General features: G+C 38.8%; 1 protein-coding gene across 3 annotated transcripts in view; it reads right to left on the bottom strand.

The window, feature by feature from the left end:
• The window catches only part of kcnn3 (potassium intermediate/small conductance calcium-activated channel, subfamily N, member 3), a 128,384-nt gene extending 113,678 nt beyond the window's left edge, over positions 1-14,706 (bottom strand). For 2 of the 3 annotated variants that reach the window (XR_015511334.1, XM_087286938.1), the window contains exons 1-2: positions 14,241-14,706; positions 12,554-13,612 (exon numbers count right to left, since the gene is read on the bottom strand). Coding sequence is in view for 1 of the 3 variants with exons in the window: in XM_087286938.1 (XP_087143064.1) it covers positions 12,554-13,567 (1,014 nt within the window). In the remaining 2 variants the exon portion in view is untranslated. The remainder of the gene's footprint in view (positions 1-12,553; positions 13,613-14,240) is intronic. The other variant, XM_087286939.1, reaches the window with a different exon arrangement.
• Between the last annotated feature and the right edge of the window lie 1,459 nt (positions 14,707-16,165).

Raw genomic sequence — 16,165 nt, 5'->3', positions numbered from 1 at the left:
TATTTATATTTAGCTATTTTTTTGCCTATTTATGATAGCATGACGGTTTAACAAAGGCAGAATATCGTAACTCCAGGTTCCTTACAATAAGTAGAAGATACTAAAACCAAGTCAAAGAGCGGTAACTGGTGTTAACGGTGTTCTGCCCTGGTTTTACTTAAGCTTTTGGAAGTTACTACTAGGAAAAGACATTCATTTCTTGAAAAAATAATAAAATTGACTCAATACACTTATCCACATGATAAAGGAGGTCTTCATTGTCCCAAAATATCAATTATAAATTTTTTTTTTATTTTGCCTTTGCACGACAGTATCATTTACAGAATAAAGTAACTTCAATTAATTGCTTTTCAACATTGTTAGAGAAAAGCCACCAAATGTATTGAAAGACCTCAAGAGGAGAGGCTTCATAGAGGACCGAGGGCTCAGATTGAATGCTGGCCTTCTAAAACAAACCAGTGTAAAGCAGTGTAAAACAGTTTCTGATTGGTCCTTACCCAATGTCTATAAAAAAAGATATCCACCCACCAAACCTGAGATACAATTTTTGTTGGGCACTGCAACTACATAATTTTATCTTGAAAGACCCAAAGCTTTGGCAAAGCAGCATCCAATGGTACTCTACAGCAACTCTACAGCTCACTTGATTTTTGGAAATCGCCAAGTGACCCCCCCTAATTGTCCCATGACTCCCCAGGGGGGTCCCGACCACCACTTTGGGAACCACTGCTTAATGGCTGCATTCCTGTCCAATTTTTATGCCCTTTACTCACTAGCTTCCCTCCGTCTTGCTCCCTTAGGTCAGATATACATGACTGATTAGATCACTTAAGTATCCACTACTAGCAGAACATCTGAATGGGTTTAAATGAAATGACCTAAACCCTTGAGCACTTGGGAACTTCTGTACATTGCTGTCACAGTTGCATTGCATTATGAGACATATAGGTGCTGGAGTGGACATATGAAGCAGACTTGCTCCCTATGTCAAAATCAAAGGACTGAGAGTATCTCCATGTAAGCTTTCCTTGTTCACTTGATGAAGTGGAATGCACTTTATAATGGCAGCAAAGCTTCCGACCACAAAACCACTACAAACCAACCATTACAACAAAAAAAAACATTAACAAACCACTCCAAACCAACCATTACATCCAAAAGCTTCATGTGTTCATGTAGTTTAAGCCATTTCATTAATATATAGAAAAGACATAAGAGAAGATATTACTTATGATGCTTAATAACATTAATTTAGTCCTTTTACTAATCAAGGGCCGCCAGAGCGAAATGAACCAACAACTTATCCAGCATTTTATGCAGCGGATGCCCTACTAGCCACAACTCAGCACTGGGAAACATACACTCTTGCATTCACATCTACACATACACTATGGCCAATTTAGCTTACCCAATTCACCCATAGCTCATATTTTTATGTGTCATATCCACTGTGTCGCCTGCTTAATAACAGTTAGGTAAAACACATTTTTATTTTTAATTAAGGCATACATGTTTGGCTTATTATTTGAGCTGATATTGCCATTAATAAAATGTTGTTGAGGTTGAAGCACCCTTTTTTATTTTGTTTTATTGTAAAACGATGTACTTTGGTTTGAGAATAGGCACTGAAGTCTACCCTATATCCCCAGGGTCAAATTAAGACATTCAGCTTACTGCATTACATAATTGTGGCAGCCAATTTGTTGAACAAGCAAATAGTACACATCAGCTGTGTTTTATCTCATTTTACTAGAGATAAGGAGTGTACAATGGTAGCTCAGTCCATTATAGGCAATTTGGGGGCTGCTCAGGAGATCAGATCAGATTTTCAGGAGTTATATTTACAATAATTGAATCACACTAAATTAATTAAATAGACAGGCATAATAGGATTTTTTGTTTACATTAAAAATAGGTAACCCTATGTCTAGGGCAATCTTGCTGTATTACACTACTCATAATCAACCCAGGGTTAATATTTAATCTTGGGTTTCCATGGGCTGCCTCATTATTTGCATATTTGCTGTGTCAAGCTACTGAGACATTGACTTCTTTCCGTACATTCTTTCATTTTTACCCACAATCCACAGTGATTGTGAGTGTACATTTGATGTACGCTTGTTGAAGCAAAGTTTCCTAAAAGAGCAAAAGAAGAAGCTGACATTAATACCAGAAGAGGCAAACTTAAGCTAGGATTACCTTAGTAATCAGCAAAAATAATAAATCATGTATGTTCATAGACTTGTCGTGGTTCTTGTTGTAGGTTATTTCTTATAATAATTTAATTATAAATGCATTTTGCTATAGACATGGTGGCTCAGTGATTAACACTGTCGCCTCACAACAAGAAGATCACTGATTCGAGTCCCAGCTGGGTCAGTTGGCATTTCTGTGTGGAGTTTGCATGTACTCCCTGCGTTCACGTGGGTTTCCTCCGGGTACTCCGGTTTCCCCTGTGAATGAGAGTGTATAAGTGTTTCCCAGTACTTTGTTGCAGATGGAAGGGCATCCACTGCGTAAAACATTTGCTAGATAAGTTGGCGGTTCATTCTGCTGTGGTGACCCCTGATGAATAAAGGAACTAAGCTGAAGCAAAATAAAGGAATGAATGAATTTTGTTACATTTATTTATGTACTACTATATGTATATGTACATATTTTATAAACAAATCAATTTAAAAGTACTATTTATATTTGAAAATATCATTAAATATAGTAAACACAATAAGAAGGTGTATTTGTTGTCTTTGTTCTTGATCAATGCGATAAATGAGACCAATGAAAAGTGACATTCAATTCATACAGACTTAAAGAAAATTTTATTGGATGGCAGGTGTAATTTTCATGATCAAATTATACCTCTCTCTCTGGCTCACACTATTTACATCACTCTTTTTTCGAGGGTGTATATGGATTAGTTTATGAGCAAACAAGTGAGCAGTTTCAGACAGAGCTTCAGTGTCATTAATAGGTGAAGGTAGAACGCGGCCTGTTTACATAGCCTTGCACATTTCAGAAATTGAATGCTATCAAGTATTTTTCCTTAAATTGAGTTTTTTTGCACAATAAATGCAAAAATTAATCAGTCTTTCCCAACTATTTTGACATTTCCCCACTCAAGCAATAGAATCTGGATGCTGCCTTTTTAATGCAAGCTGATGCCTCATTTACACTAGCAATAGCTTTGTAGCTGCCTTTCACTCTGGGTGGCGACCTGCTGCAAAGGTCTACAGCACGAAGAATATAACCGATGAACTGAGAGAGGATAATGTAAGCTCTACTAGTGCTCCTATTTGCTGTCGCTTAAGAAAGCCGCTCTTCATTTTTCGTAGAGTTGAATTCTCAACTTTGTCACATGGTTGGACATGCACACCTGGTCACCAATGATTGCTGTCACTCGCGTAGACGGAGGTCACCGGAAAGTGCTCACTCTTCATTGAAACCGATAGTCAATTGTCGCTTTGCCACTGTGAGTTGCTTGTAGTGTGAATTAGGCTTGAGATTACATCTCTCAACTATGCAATTTGAGAAACACTGCACTCAATGGAGCTAGTGACGTCACTGCGATGGGTAGGATTATGGGTGGAGATGCATCCCGCAGCTTGATGATGTAGTTGACTAGGTCTGCTATGTAGTTGGGGATTGCCTACACGTCCCCCTACCCTAATCCCAACCATCACAGTAGCATGGGCTTTACCTTAGTGGGCGATACACGGTCCACTACATAGTTGACAATAGCCTACACCTCCCCCTACCCTAAACACAACCATCAAAGTTGCATGGGCGCTACCTTAGTGGGCAGTACAAGGTACACTAAGTAGTTGACGATCGCTTACACCTCTGCCCACCCTAAACCCAACAATCACAGTAGCATGGGCTTTACCTTAGTGGATGATACACGGTTCACTACATAGTTGACAATAGCCTACACCTCCCCCTACCCAAAACACAACTGTTACAGTAGCATGGGCGCTAACTTAGTGAGCGGTACAAGCTCCACTATGTAGTTGACAATCGCCTACACCTCCCCCTATCCTAAACTCAACCGTCACAGTAGCATGGGTGTTATCTTAGTAGATCCGCTATGTACTTGATGATAATTTTTGTCATCAAGCTGCGGGCTTTAGTGAGGACATATTAATTAGGTGAGTGCATTAAAAAGCATTGCATGCAGCTCAGATTGCATATGCACAAGGTCTGCATCCAGACCCCTCTCCACTCAAGAGCTACAGCGGCTATATATACAATGCACATAACTGTCCAATCTGAATATGAGGCATGAAATTGGCTGTTGGTTGCTAAGCATGAAGCAATAAATTGCTAACCCCTCATCATCCTAGACATTGTGTTTGTGACTGCACAGTGATTAAAGCCATGAAAGTGATGCTATTAGAGTTAATAAACCCAATAAACCAAAAAAAAAAAAAAACTGCCAACCCTCCTTGTAATTACAACTACATTGAATTGGTTTGAATGTCTGTCTATTCAGTAGCATGAGAGTTTGTTCTAGGGTGCAAGAGGTTTGTTCAATAAAGATAATGTATAGAGTTTTGGGGAAAAAATGCCTAAACTAATTCTTTATAAGCTACAAAATTGTGATTTTGTGAAAATGGTGTTCTGACTATGTGCAAGTATATGACAACTAAAGCAACACTGCTGGACTGCAGAGCTGTACAGTATGTACCAACTGTTGCCAACTATGCTGCATCCATCATACAGTGTTAATAGTTGTTCTTCTGAATCCTTGTAAACAAAAGCTCTTTTCAGTATGTTGCCATTTATCTAAAATGATCTAAACTCATAAAAAGAAATACTTTACTTTTTAGCAAAGATATGTTGGCTATTTCTTACATACACATACATATATAGATGTATACATACATATAAATATATACATACACACACATACAGCTGAAGTCAGAATTATTAGCCTCCTTTGAATTTTCTTTTTCTACAGAGCAAGGACAATTTCACAGTGTGCCTGATATTTTTTCTTCTTGTTTAATTTTGCCTGGAATAAAAGCAGTTTTTAATTTTTAAAGCCATTTCAAGGACAAAATTATTAGCCCCTTTAAGCTATATATTTTTCCTGATTGTCTAAAGAACAAACCATCGTTATACAATGGCTTGTCTAGTTAATCATTTAACCTAGTTAATCATTTAAATGTCACTTTAAGATGTATAGAAGTGTCTTGAAAAATATCTAGTAAAATATAATTTACTGTCATCATGGCAAAGATAAAATAAATCAGTTATTAGAGATGAGTTATTAAAACTATTATGTTTAGAAATGTACTGAAAAAATCTTCTCTCTGTTAAACAAAATTGAGGGAAAATAAACAGGGGTGCTAATAATTCAGGGGGGCTAATAATTATGACTTCAACTGTATATAAATGTATTATTATAGCACATTTCTGGGTACTCAAACCACTTTACAGATGTTGGGGGAATCTCCTCTACCACCACCAATCTGCAACATCTACCTGCAAGACGTGAAGACAGCCAGTTTGCGCCAGATGGTCCACAACACACCAGCTTATTGGTGGAGAGGAGACAGAGTAATGAAGTCAGTTATGATATGGGGATGGTTAAAAGGCCATAATAGACATAGTCCACTGAGCAAATTTCAATCCTACTCCTTTCAAAAGACATCGTGGGATTTTTTTACCGACTACAGAGGGTCAAGACCACAATTTAACATGTCATCTGAAAGACAGTGCTCACTGAACAGTATAAAGCCCCCATCAATGTACTGAGGTGGTAGAACTCACACAGGCCACATGTAGAGCGCCCTCTGCTGGCCTTCTTAACACCTCCTCCAGCAGCAACCCAGTTTTCCCATGAGGTCTCCCATCAAGGTACTGACCAGGTCCAGCCCTGCTTAGCTTCAGTGAATGACCATAAGAGAGCTCCAGAGAGCTATACAGTAGATGCTGGGCTACATGTGTTGATTTAAATTGAAACACTGTCAAATTCTAATATATCCATATTCCTTTCCTGACATAGACACTACAAATCTAGTTACATATGCTCAAACATATACTAAAGTCTGCATACATAACTGTCGTTTCAGAAGCAAAGCGAGCTTTAACAGGTTAGGAAAATGTTTTAAAGAAGCCTCAATTGGGATGTCCTGCTGTTTTCATCCTGTCAAAAGCAGCCGTTGCACACAAACTAACACACACACTGCTCAAGTAGTGCAGTAAAGCCATCAACAGGCGCTTGATGGTGTACAAAGATGATTATTAATAATCAATAAAACCAGTCACTGAGATGTGAGCATTCGGCAGCATCTTAACAGCCACTTTCCTCCGGCATTACTCCGAATCCCAAATCATCCAATGAAATAAACTTGTTTCATAAGGAAGTTTCCATTTACTACACCGGGGGTCGAGCAGAGGTAAATCCCCATTAGATGAGTCAAGTCAAATCGAAGCAGTCTGTCGGATGTGGAAGAGCATCAGTATCTCGCATGTCTCTGGACTTTTAGCAGTAATGCACTGAGAGAAAAGCCCTTTAATTGCTCTGAGGGGCGATGCAGCACTAACAGGCTTCTATTGTGCTGTTTTATAATGGCTATAATGGTATACAATCAGCATGGCCATTATTCATGTGCAAACTTGACTCACTCACCCGTTTTCCATCTCAAATAAAGAGATTTTATTACAGCCTTTCATTTCATCTCTCCTAACACTCACTCGCTTTTCTCTCCCTCTCCAATAACACTCCCCCGTTCACTGCCCACTACAATAACAGAGAGATAGAGAGAGAGAGATCTGGGGAGAGAAAGAGCAGTAAGGATAGTGAGTACGGGAAAGAAAAAAGATACCCAGACCAAGAATAATTACCAGGAGAGAAGAGGAAAGGAATCGTCAGATAGAGGAAAAGAATACAAGAGAGAGTGAATGAAAAGGGAAAAGAGGAGAAAAAATGAGTGGGTGAAATGGAGAACAGAGAAATAAAGCAAAAGAGGGAACGACAGAACGAGAAAGCCACGGGGAAGACAGGCAGCAAAAGAGAGATACCGAGACAGAACAAATTTCCAATACGTCTGCCATATCAGAAGAACCTGCAGAACAAGGACCGCGACCACATGTACAAGTGATTTCCAGAATACATGCTGAGACAGATCCATTCAGAACAGTGCCAGATGCAGGAGAGCAATCCCACTCGCTCACAGACACACACTTCAGACGACGGCGCCGGTCCAAATCCTACCGAGTATTTTCAGCGACATCAAGGCTTTTATAAAAATGCAGTTTAGGTATTCTAAAACACCTTAAACTGGGAACATCTGAAAGCAGCGTTGCATGTAGCTTTCAAGGTAACTGTTAAAAATGCATTGTGGCAAGCTCAGCAAAAACAGAAATGTAATTAAAATTTAAATCCAATAATAAACATTCATTCACAGATGAAAACTGTTCTAAAAATAGACCAGTGGCTTTAAAAACAGTTTAACCACACATGTAGATTTAAACAATATTTTTGTTTTTTTGTAGTATTTTATAGTATACAAAAGTTATCCTAGCAACATGCTAACATTGTTCTTGACTGGACTCAATGGAGAGTTGTGCGATTGTGTATGCCATTAAGTATTTATATGTGCTTTTCATTTAATTTAAAGTGTAAATCCCCAAATCATGTCAATACTCAATGTTGATATGTGCTTTGTAGTGAAGTGTATTAAAATATCCAGCTATTAGCCTACCAATGTGCTAACATCAAACTCTATTAGAATGAATTTAACGGGCACCTAGGTTAATCCTTTTTTCAGACTTTATGAATCTTTTGTGTGTCCAGAATGTGCCTGTCAAGTTTCAGCTTAAAACATCCATCATATTTTTTATTATAACTTTTATAAGATTCAGTTTTTTACACTTTTGCACTGGGTGGCGGTTTTGCTGTTCTGCACCTTTAAGGCTAGTCCTCCCCGCCCACCATTTCTATGTGCCTTTCTGAGTGCCTTAATCTCCTCCCTTGGCTGCGTCAGACAACAAACAAACATAAAGGAAGCAGATCTCACGTAGCATTTGTGAGAAATACTACAGTAAGAACTTTACCAATGACACACAATGTCGTTACGAAGTTCACGCGCACACACACAGACAGACACACACATACCCAGCACGGATATGATATGCACATACATACAGACAGAACGCGTTTAGCTTTGCACTCTTTTTGCACGCAAATGTGACAGGAGACAGGTTAAACTCCACTGCTGTATGGATATCCGTTGTGTTAGTGTACAAAATAAACCTGATTTAACATCCACAAACCGGGATTGAAGCATCTTCTTTTATAATTGTTCTGACATGCGGCTCTGCTGAAGAAGTGAATCTGAAGTACATCGCTGTAATTCATTACACACATGCACTGTTTTAAAACATTTTAAATTTGTGAAACTAACTCTTCTTGATCACATTTGCTGATGATTGACGATCCTAGCAAACTGGACAGACCTTTTATTCCTGGTAGCTTTGCGCAAGTCCTCTCTTGTTGATGATACATGTGACTACCGGGACATGTTACGCATGTGAGGATGCATCTGAGTAATTTAATTTGAAACAACTTGCGAATGTGCGTGTCTGGTGTGCGATACTTTCTATCATGTGACCACAGAGTTGCGGCGCTGAGCGGCGCATCTGGAGTGTGATTTAGTCAGAACAATCTTTTGTTATGAAAAATATTTTATTATGAAAAATGACCATATTCTCTCCCCTATTTCTTGGTCACTTGAGTGCCCAAATTTAACCCACAAGAAGCAAAATGAGTAAGATACTTCTTTGTAAAGTTTCTTTGCTAAAAGGAAAAGGCCCAGTGAAGAACTCATGAACTGCCAAGGATTGATTTGCAACACATTTGTCATCAAATCAGGCAAATCTCAGGCAAGAAGATCAACCGCTGGAGATCACAAATGATGTCGGCCTTTAAGGGGTCGTTTGCACATCGCTTTTCTAGAGTTCGCGCAAATTTATTATTTCCAATGGAGGTGCGCGACTTGTGCGCTCAAGTGGCGTGATGCACTCACACCTTCCAGATGCTCCCAGTTGAATGAATGCCGTGAGCATACCGCGAACTGATCAATCAGCATTATACTTTGTATGGAATATACACATTTTAGTTGACTAGTTATCTCAGACAAACACAGAACACCCAAACACTGCAGTGCTTTGTAATTTCCTCCATAAAAAAAAACTTGTATCAGAGTGACAGCAATGTCAGCTTGTCATCCTCTGACAGTTGATAGTCACCTAGCAACCTACAAACCACCCTGCCCAGTGGTCTGCGGTAAAATTGTCAAGTGTTGACCAGTCTGCAGTGATAAAAGGTTGAATACTACTGTGTTAGAGTACTAGATTAGCAACATGCTAATGTCTAATTCTTCTAAAATTAGATGAGAATAAATTATGCATGTTCCTGTACATGGACATGCATGTACACTTCTGGTAAGCATATTAAACTATCTAGATGATCGCTTAGCAACATTTTAATATTAAAGTCTCGTTCGAGACCTGACTACATCTCAGTGACTGTAAAGTCAGTAACTGTAAAGTTCCATGACAGTTTTATTACTTGAAATTAGCATGTTACCCTCCACTAGCATAAATACTGCAACCTGAGCAACACAAGTTGAACATAAGCTCGGCTCTCTCTGTCCTTTTCTTATTCGCACACATTCAGCTTTCAATCTGAGACTGTGGCTATTACAGTAGAAAATATTTCACCTTGACATGATGTGTCAGTTACATTCAATCCTTAAATGCAACAACACAAGAATCCGTCACTTACCTAACTTCAGCCTTGCACTGATTTTGAGACTTTGGCTTTATATGAAATGTTACTAGCCTGAAATAAAAACTCGTTCTTGACTGACTATGTAGGCTGTAATGGCAGTTACATCTACTATGATCGTCAATCAAGCAACACTTGATTTTTACATCAGGAGCCGACTAAGAGCATGTGCGTTCCCACCTCAATGACTTCATAACTTATGCAGAGTAAAACTGAGCTTTGTCATGCAAAAGTCTGTATAGCCCAGCAGCATGAATGAAGCTGTTTCAACAAGCTAAACAACATACACCTCAACCCACACCACTTAAATAACTCAATTTTATTACACAATGCTTTCAATTTCCACAAACAAATTTGATTCCACTCTTGTTTCTTTACAGTAAAACATAGATAGTGGAAGTCTAGATAATTTAGAGGCTTTAAAAGCTGAAATTTTCTGCTTAGGTTTTGGTTAAACCAATTATATTGATTACTCTGTATAAAAGTGCTCAGCGTTTAACAGTAAGATTTTCTGTTTAAATTTGACAGTGTAATATTTATATATGTAAACAGTCCACTGTCATATCATGTAAAAAATTACAGGGTGTTTACAGGATTTTCATTATGACACATAAGCAGTCATACTCCTGATACAGTGTTTTCATTTATTCTGGATGTACTGACTTCCATTATAATGGTCTTACAAGTAAAATAGCCAGAGGGATCATTCAAAATGTTCTTCAAGGAGCTTGTTTGGTCCCAGAAGTTTCCAAACATTTCTTAAATCACACTACTGATCTGCTCTCCAAAACTCTTAGTCAGCTGTCGAGAATTCTTTCTGAGCCTGCAGACATCTGATCCTGTCAATACTACTCTGACAGCAGCATTACTAACCTTGAATGTCTACTGCACATGTGTATGTTCACCACTAACTATTCAAATCATTCACACTCTTAGCAGATACAAGGGTGCATCATCGCTGCCTCTGTTCCCAAAAAGGTAACAAATGCCATACCAATTTTGTTTGTTTTGAGAGTTGAGAGGTTGTCAGTTTAGCTTGTGTAACATTATAAAGCTTTGCACCTTCTAAATTACAAGTACCCTGTGATCAGACACTTTGTGCCCATTCAAACTGAGAGCTTTTGAATATGACTTCCAAAAAATACATTTATTTATATGACTGATGATTAAGTTGCATGATTATTATTGGCGATTGTGGCACAAATCACGCGTTCACACTGCACTTCTATAATTGGTCACTTCAAATGAGTCACACTTTTCGCAGATTATTTGCTCTAAATGGAATATTTTGTTATCATCTAGCCGCCCGCACATTCTTGAAATTTGTGACTTCTTCAAGTGGATTATATTACGATAAAGGTCAAAGATGCATTTTTTTTCCATGCAAAAAAATGCAACCAATCACTGACTGTATGTATGTGTGTGTGTATTTATATATATATATATATATATATATATATATATATATATATATATATATATATATATATATACTTGAAATCAGAAATATTAAACCCTTTCAATTTTTTTTTATTGTTAAATGATGTTTACCAAAGGAATGAAATGTTTACAGTTTGTCTGATAATATTTTTTTGTCAAAAGTTTAGCGTCGTTTTTTTTTTTTTTGAAAACGATTCTGTTTATCAATACTTAATTATAAAATATAACTCTTACAGTATTTTTGCAAAAATAAATGCAGCCTGGGTGAGCAAGATAAGCTTATTTCAAAACATTGAAAAATCCAACTGACCCCAAACCTTTGACAGGTGGTCTATATATATATATATATATATATATATATATATATATATATATATATATATATATATATATATATATATATATATATATATATATAAATAAGAAAATGCTTTGAGTCATGATTAAATTGTTGTATTTCATCAATAAAAATTCACCAAAAAGAAAATGTGATTGAATCTTTCTACAAAGTTATTTTAAAGGTAAACATGAAAGCTCAGAAACCAGATTTGCTCACTTTATGACCTACCCTAATCACTATATTTGATGTGTCCATCTACAGCATTGTCCAAGGTAATTACAGCCAATGGATAATTTACATTTTCCTTTTGTAACGCTGACATATATAAGCACTTCTGGCAATTAAAAAGTAGTCAGTTAAATCCCTCTATGCTCTTTTATATTTTGAGGGTTTAATTCAATTAGTAGTGTGTTAAATGCAAGTATGGTGCAAGCTCACAAACATCACTTTATACGTAATTGTAAAAGCACTGATAATGTTATGGTTATGTTTTCTAAAGATAAACAAGTTTTATAAGTCTATAATAACACAAGGGCAAGGGGCAGTATGATTTTTGGGTAAACTGTCACTTAAAGTGAATTTTGCTTGGTCAAACATCTTCTCCAACTCCTTAATGTCATTAAAATTGATTATATCATGCTGACCGCTTTAATTACTCTATATACTGTAGTTCAGTGTGAATAGCTGCATCAGTGTCAATTTGTATATTTGCATTCACTTATTTACAAATATTTACTTCTATTTTTAAAATATAGTTATTATCTGTTTTTGTCTCTGTAATTCTGTTGCACTGTAAAAAAAATCTGTCATGAAAAAAAATTCCTTGTATGTGCGAACATAGCTGGCAATAAAGCTCTTTCTGATTCTGATATCCGAAACATGCACATACTCTCATTCAATTTCATACACACAGAGCAGGACCAGCCGGATGTGTCCTCGTGCCCAACCATTCAGTCCCCTGTACACAAAGTCCTCACCTTACTGTAGACACCCCAGGACAGCTCGGTCTCAATCACCATGACAACAATGCCAAACATGCCGAATATGAGGGCATAGTCACTAAGTCTCTTCCTCTTTTCGAACAGTGCCCTCCTGTGGCCTAGTTTGTAGCCAATGTTCTGATTCTTACGTTTAGGAGCTTTAGAAGCGGTCCTCCCAGGCCCTCCCGCAGCACCGCCCCTCCTTCCATTAGTCCCGCCCCCTGCCGCCCCACCGAGCACACTCCTGCTCTCAGAGAGGGCGTGGTTCTGGTGGTAGATGGACATTTGATTGGCTGAGGCCTCAAGTTCGTAAGCATGTCCATAAGGCGGATCCTCTTTCGAGGAGATAACGATCTCTGGGGGGTTCTGGGGTTGGGGCTGGCTGTGCTGAGAGGAGGCCGCGGTCACCTGGCTTGTGCTCGCACCACCCTCTTTGGTGTCACTTCCGCTGTCGGACTCGATGAGATTCCGGCGGGAGGCGCTAAGGCGGCTAAGTGGCTTCATCACACCACCGCTGTACTTGCACGAGCTCATGGCGATCTCTGTAAAAGGATTACTGTCCCGCCTGTGCACCAGGGGACTGGCCTGCCTGTGCTTACATCCCCTCTCTCGCTCCCGTTCCCGCTCAGTGGAAGGTGAATGAGAAGAGTAAAACAGAGCATTGTAGACGGGTGAAGTCTCCCCGCTTAAGCTGTGTTGGCTTCCCAAGCAGGAGGAGAGTGGCGTACTGGTCGGGTGAAGAGCGTTGGGGATTGGTGTGGAAAGCTGGGGTGTTGTGGACAGGGGCAACTTGGGCAGTGACGCTGGGGGAAGGTTTGGCGTGGTGGGCGATGGAGTGCCATTGAGACGCTCCAGGCTGCTGTTCCCTCCCGTGTGATTCGAGTGGTTGGTCCCAGGGTAGTTGCCAGAGAGGGAGGCATGGGAAATACCACCGAGAGGGAGGGGCAGACGCTGCTCTTCGTCTTCACTCCCGCTGAGAAGGGCCAGATTTAGAGAGGGAGGGGGATCCATGGCAACCAGGCTCCAGCAGGTTTGTTTGCGCTCTGCTCCTCAACTCTGGAGTTCAGTTGGAGGGAGAGAAAGGGAGAAGAATGGATCGTTATGTTATTTATAACTGTACAAAATTAGCAGGTGCAAAAGGAGGCTGGATTAAATGGGGGACTCCCCTTATATTAATAAACGAGGCGTGGACTGAAAGAGTTGGATTACAGTGAGCTGTAGCAATGTGCTCAAGGAGTTTACGTGGAAGAGTGGAAAAACAGAGAAAACTGATGAACCCATGAACCCATCTACTAAACGCTCCGAGCTTTCTCTCTCTCTCTCTCTCTCTCAATTGCTTTTTCTCATCCTCTCTCTCTCTGACACCCCCTCCTCTCCTCTCTCTCCTTTCAGCAATATCTGTCACATAAATGCAAGCGAGAGTCTCTGTATTTTTCCAAAAAAAATAAATAAATGAATGCAATGGTCAAACAGTGGCCTCTGCACTGACCTGTGATGAATGCAAGACTCATTAGATTACAATCACTGCACTATACAATTTCAGTTTTCGCAATGCTTCTAAAATACACTGTAGAAAGCATAATATTAATCAATTGGTACATTTAGAATGATATAGAAATAGTTACAGGAATCATATAAACGAGTTTGATTTTGATTCCATCAGACGTATTTCTCTGTCACTTACCTCTCTCCTGTCAGTCTATCTCCACCTTCATATGGTGATCTCAAAAGCAGTGCAACAATATTCTTCCACACTTTTTCTTTTTCATGTTGCCACAATCATGCCATAATTTCTTCTCCGCTCGTTGACAAGCCGTGATTCCAGATTGGAGGTTAATGTCAGAAGTGTAAAGCGTTAAATATTAAAACGAGACTCCTACGGACGAAATCTGTTGCGTTTTAACACCTGAACACTGATCGAAATAAGCGGAAAACAAATTTGGGGGAAATGATTTAGCGCGCTGCTAAATGTTTTAGAAGATAAATCCACCCGTTGCATTAATTAGCATGATCACCCTCCAGTGAAGAAAAGCGATTTAAAGTGGCGTCTGTAAATGTGTAAGAGGGAAAGTAGCGATAGTCTGATATTGTGTAGAAATGGATGCATGTCCTCCAGCTCTCACTCTGACAGCACGTCTCTCATTCCCTCTCTCTCTCTCGCTCAACTTCTCTTTTGGGCTCCGTCTCTCCGCCCCGGTCCCTCCTCTCTGCTTCTCTCATTGGACACACTTCGCTGAACTAAACAAATAAGCTTTGGGGATGAAAGAAAAAACTAGCGAAGAACATTTCATTTAGAAAAAAACACCTGCCTCCTCCACTCCTTCTTCTGCTTTCCGAGCCCAAGGTCCATAAAAACCAACTAAACGACTAAAGAATAACAAAAACAACAACAATAATACTACAATGTTATTTGATTTATTGTTGAAAAAAAATGTATATATATATATATATATATATATATATATATATATATATATATATATATATATATATATATATATATACACATTATTACTGGGAGTGCTAGCATTTACAGCGAGGGACATTCGATGCAGTAAAGAGTTTGTTGTTGGATTAGAGATAAGTTAAACTGATTACATAATATTTATATTATTTATATAATGCTTTCAGCATATTATAACAGCTTGTCAACCAGTGATAAGCACAGTTATTCTGTAAAATTAACGTTAAAGTGAGTGCCATTTGTCTGACAGGTTCATTTGCAATAGGGCCCTCCCAAATGGATATTTGTCATAAAATGCAATAACCAAGCATCCAGCCCAAAAATATACAACTATATCATTAAAACTCCAAGTGATTTTACAAGAGAGAACTTAAAGGCTTACAAGTCTTGGGGTGCCTACAATTGTGTTCTGTGTGGTCATGTGCAAGCAGTGGCATAACAGACGGTGGGGACCCCACGCGATATTCCCCCCACTGAGCGTGATTTCCACTGTACAAGGCCTGGGTAATCAAACAAGCAAAATAACTGCATTCTGATAGCGAACTGCACCTGTACGGAAGGGTATGCGAACCTACATTTTTACATGTCATTCTTAGCCTTCAGTGTTCCCAGTTTAGTAAACCATATTAAACTGTTTTTGCAGAAATCATTGCTGCAATCAAAAACGAGTATTGTGTATGATTCAGCATAGCATGAACTTACCTGATATAAAATGAGAACTGCAGAGCCGAGCATTTGTAATTAGGTCCTCACTCTATTCAGCTCTTCTGATGGTTGTAAGCCAAAGACGTCTGCAGTTGGCATTAAAACCAGTGTGGTATATGGTAAAATTTACGTTTTCTATTTTTGGACTTTCAATTTTTGCTATTGCAACCGTTTTGTTTTTTTTGGGGGGTTGTTTTTACAACCGGTATGCGGGGTTTAACCCGTGTGACATCATGTTTGACGTAGGTTGGTAATTCCTCTATATATACAAGAGTTCTGTCTGGTTCTTGAATCTGATTGCCTGATAGCCGTGTAGCCTCTTCACCCTTCACCCTTGTGTATTACTCCGCCCACATACAACGACAAGCTGAGGACACTACAGTTTTACAAATATTGGTGCTGATGGACAAAATAGTCCTTTTGAGGCTTTTTTTGTCAAG

This window comes from Danio rerio, chromosome 16, assembly GCF_052040795.2.
Source record: "Danio rerio strain M-AB ecotype USA chromosome 16, GRCz13ab, whole genome shotgun sequence".
In the NCBI taxonomy this organism is placed as follows: Eukaryota; Metazoa; Chordata; class Actinopteri; order Cypriniformes; family Danionidae; genus Danio; species Danio rerio.
This window is presented reverse-complemented; position numbering and strand designations above follow the sequence as displayed.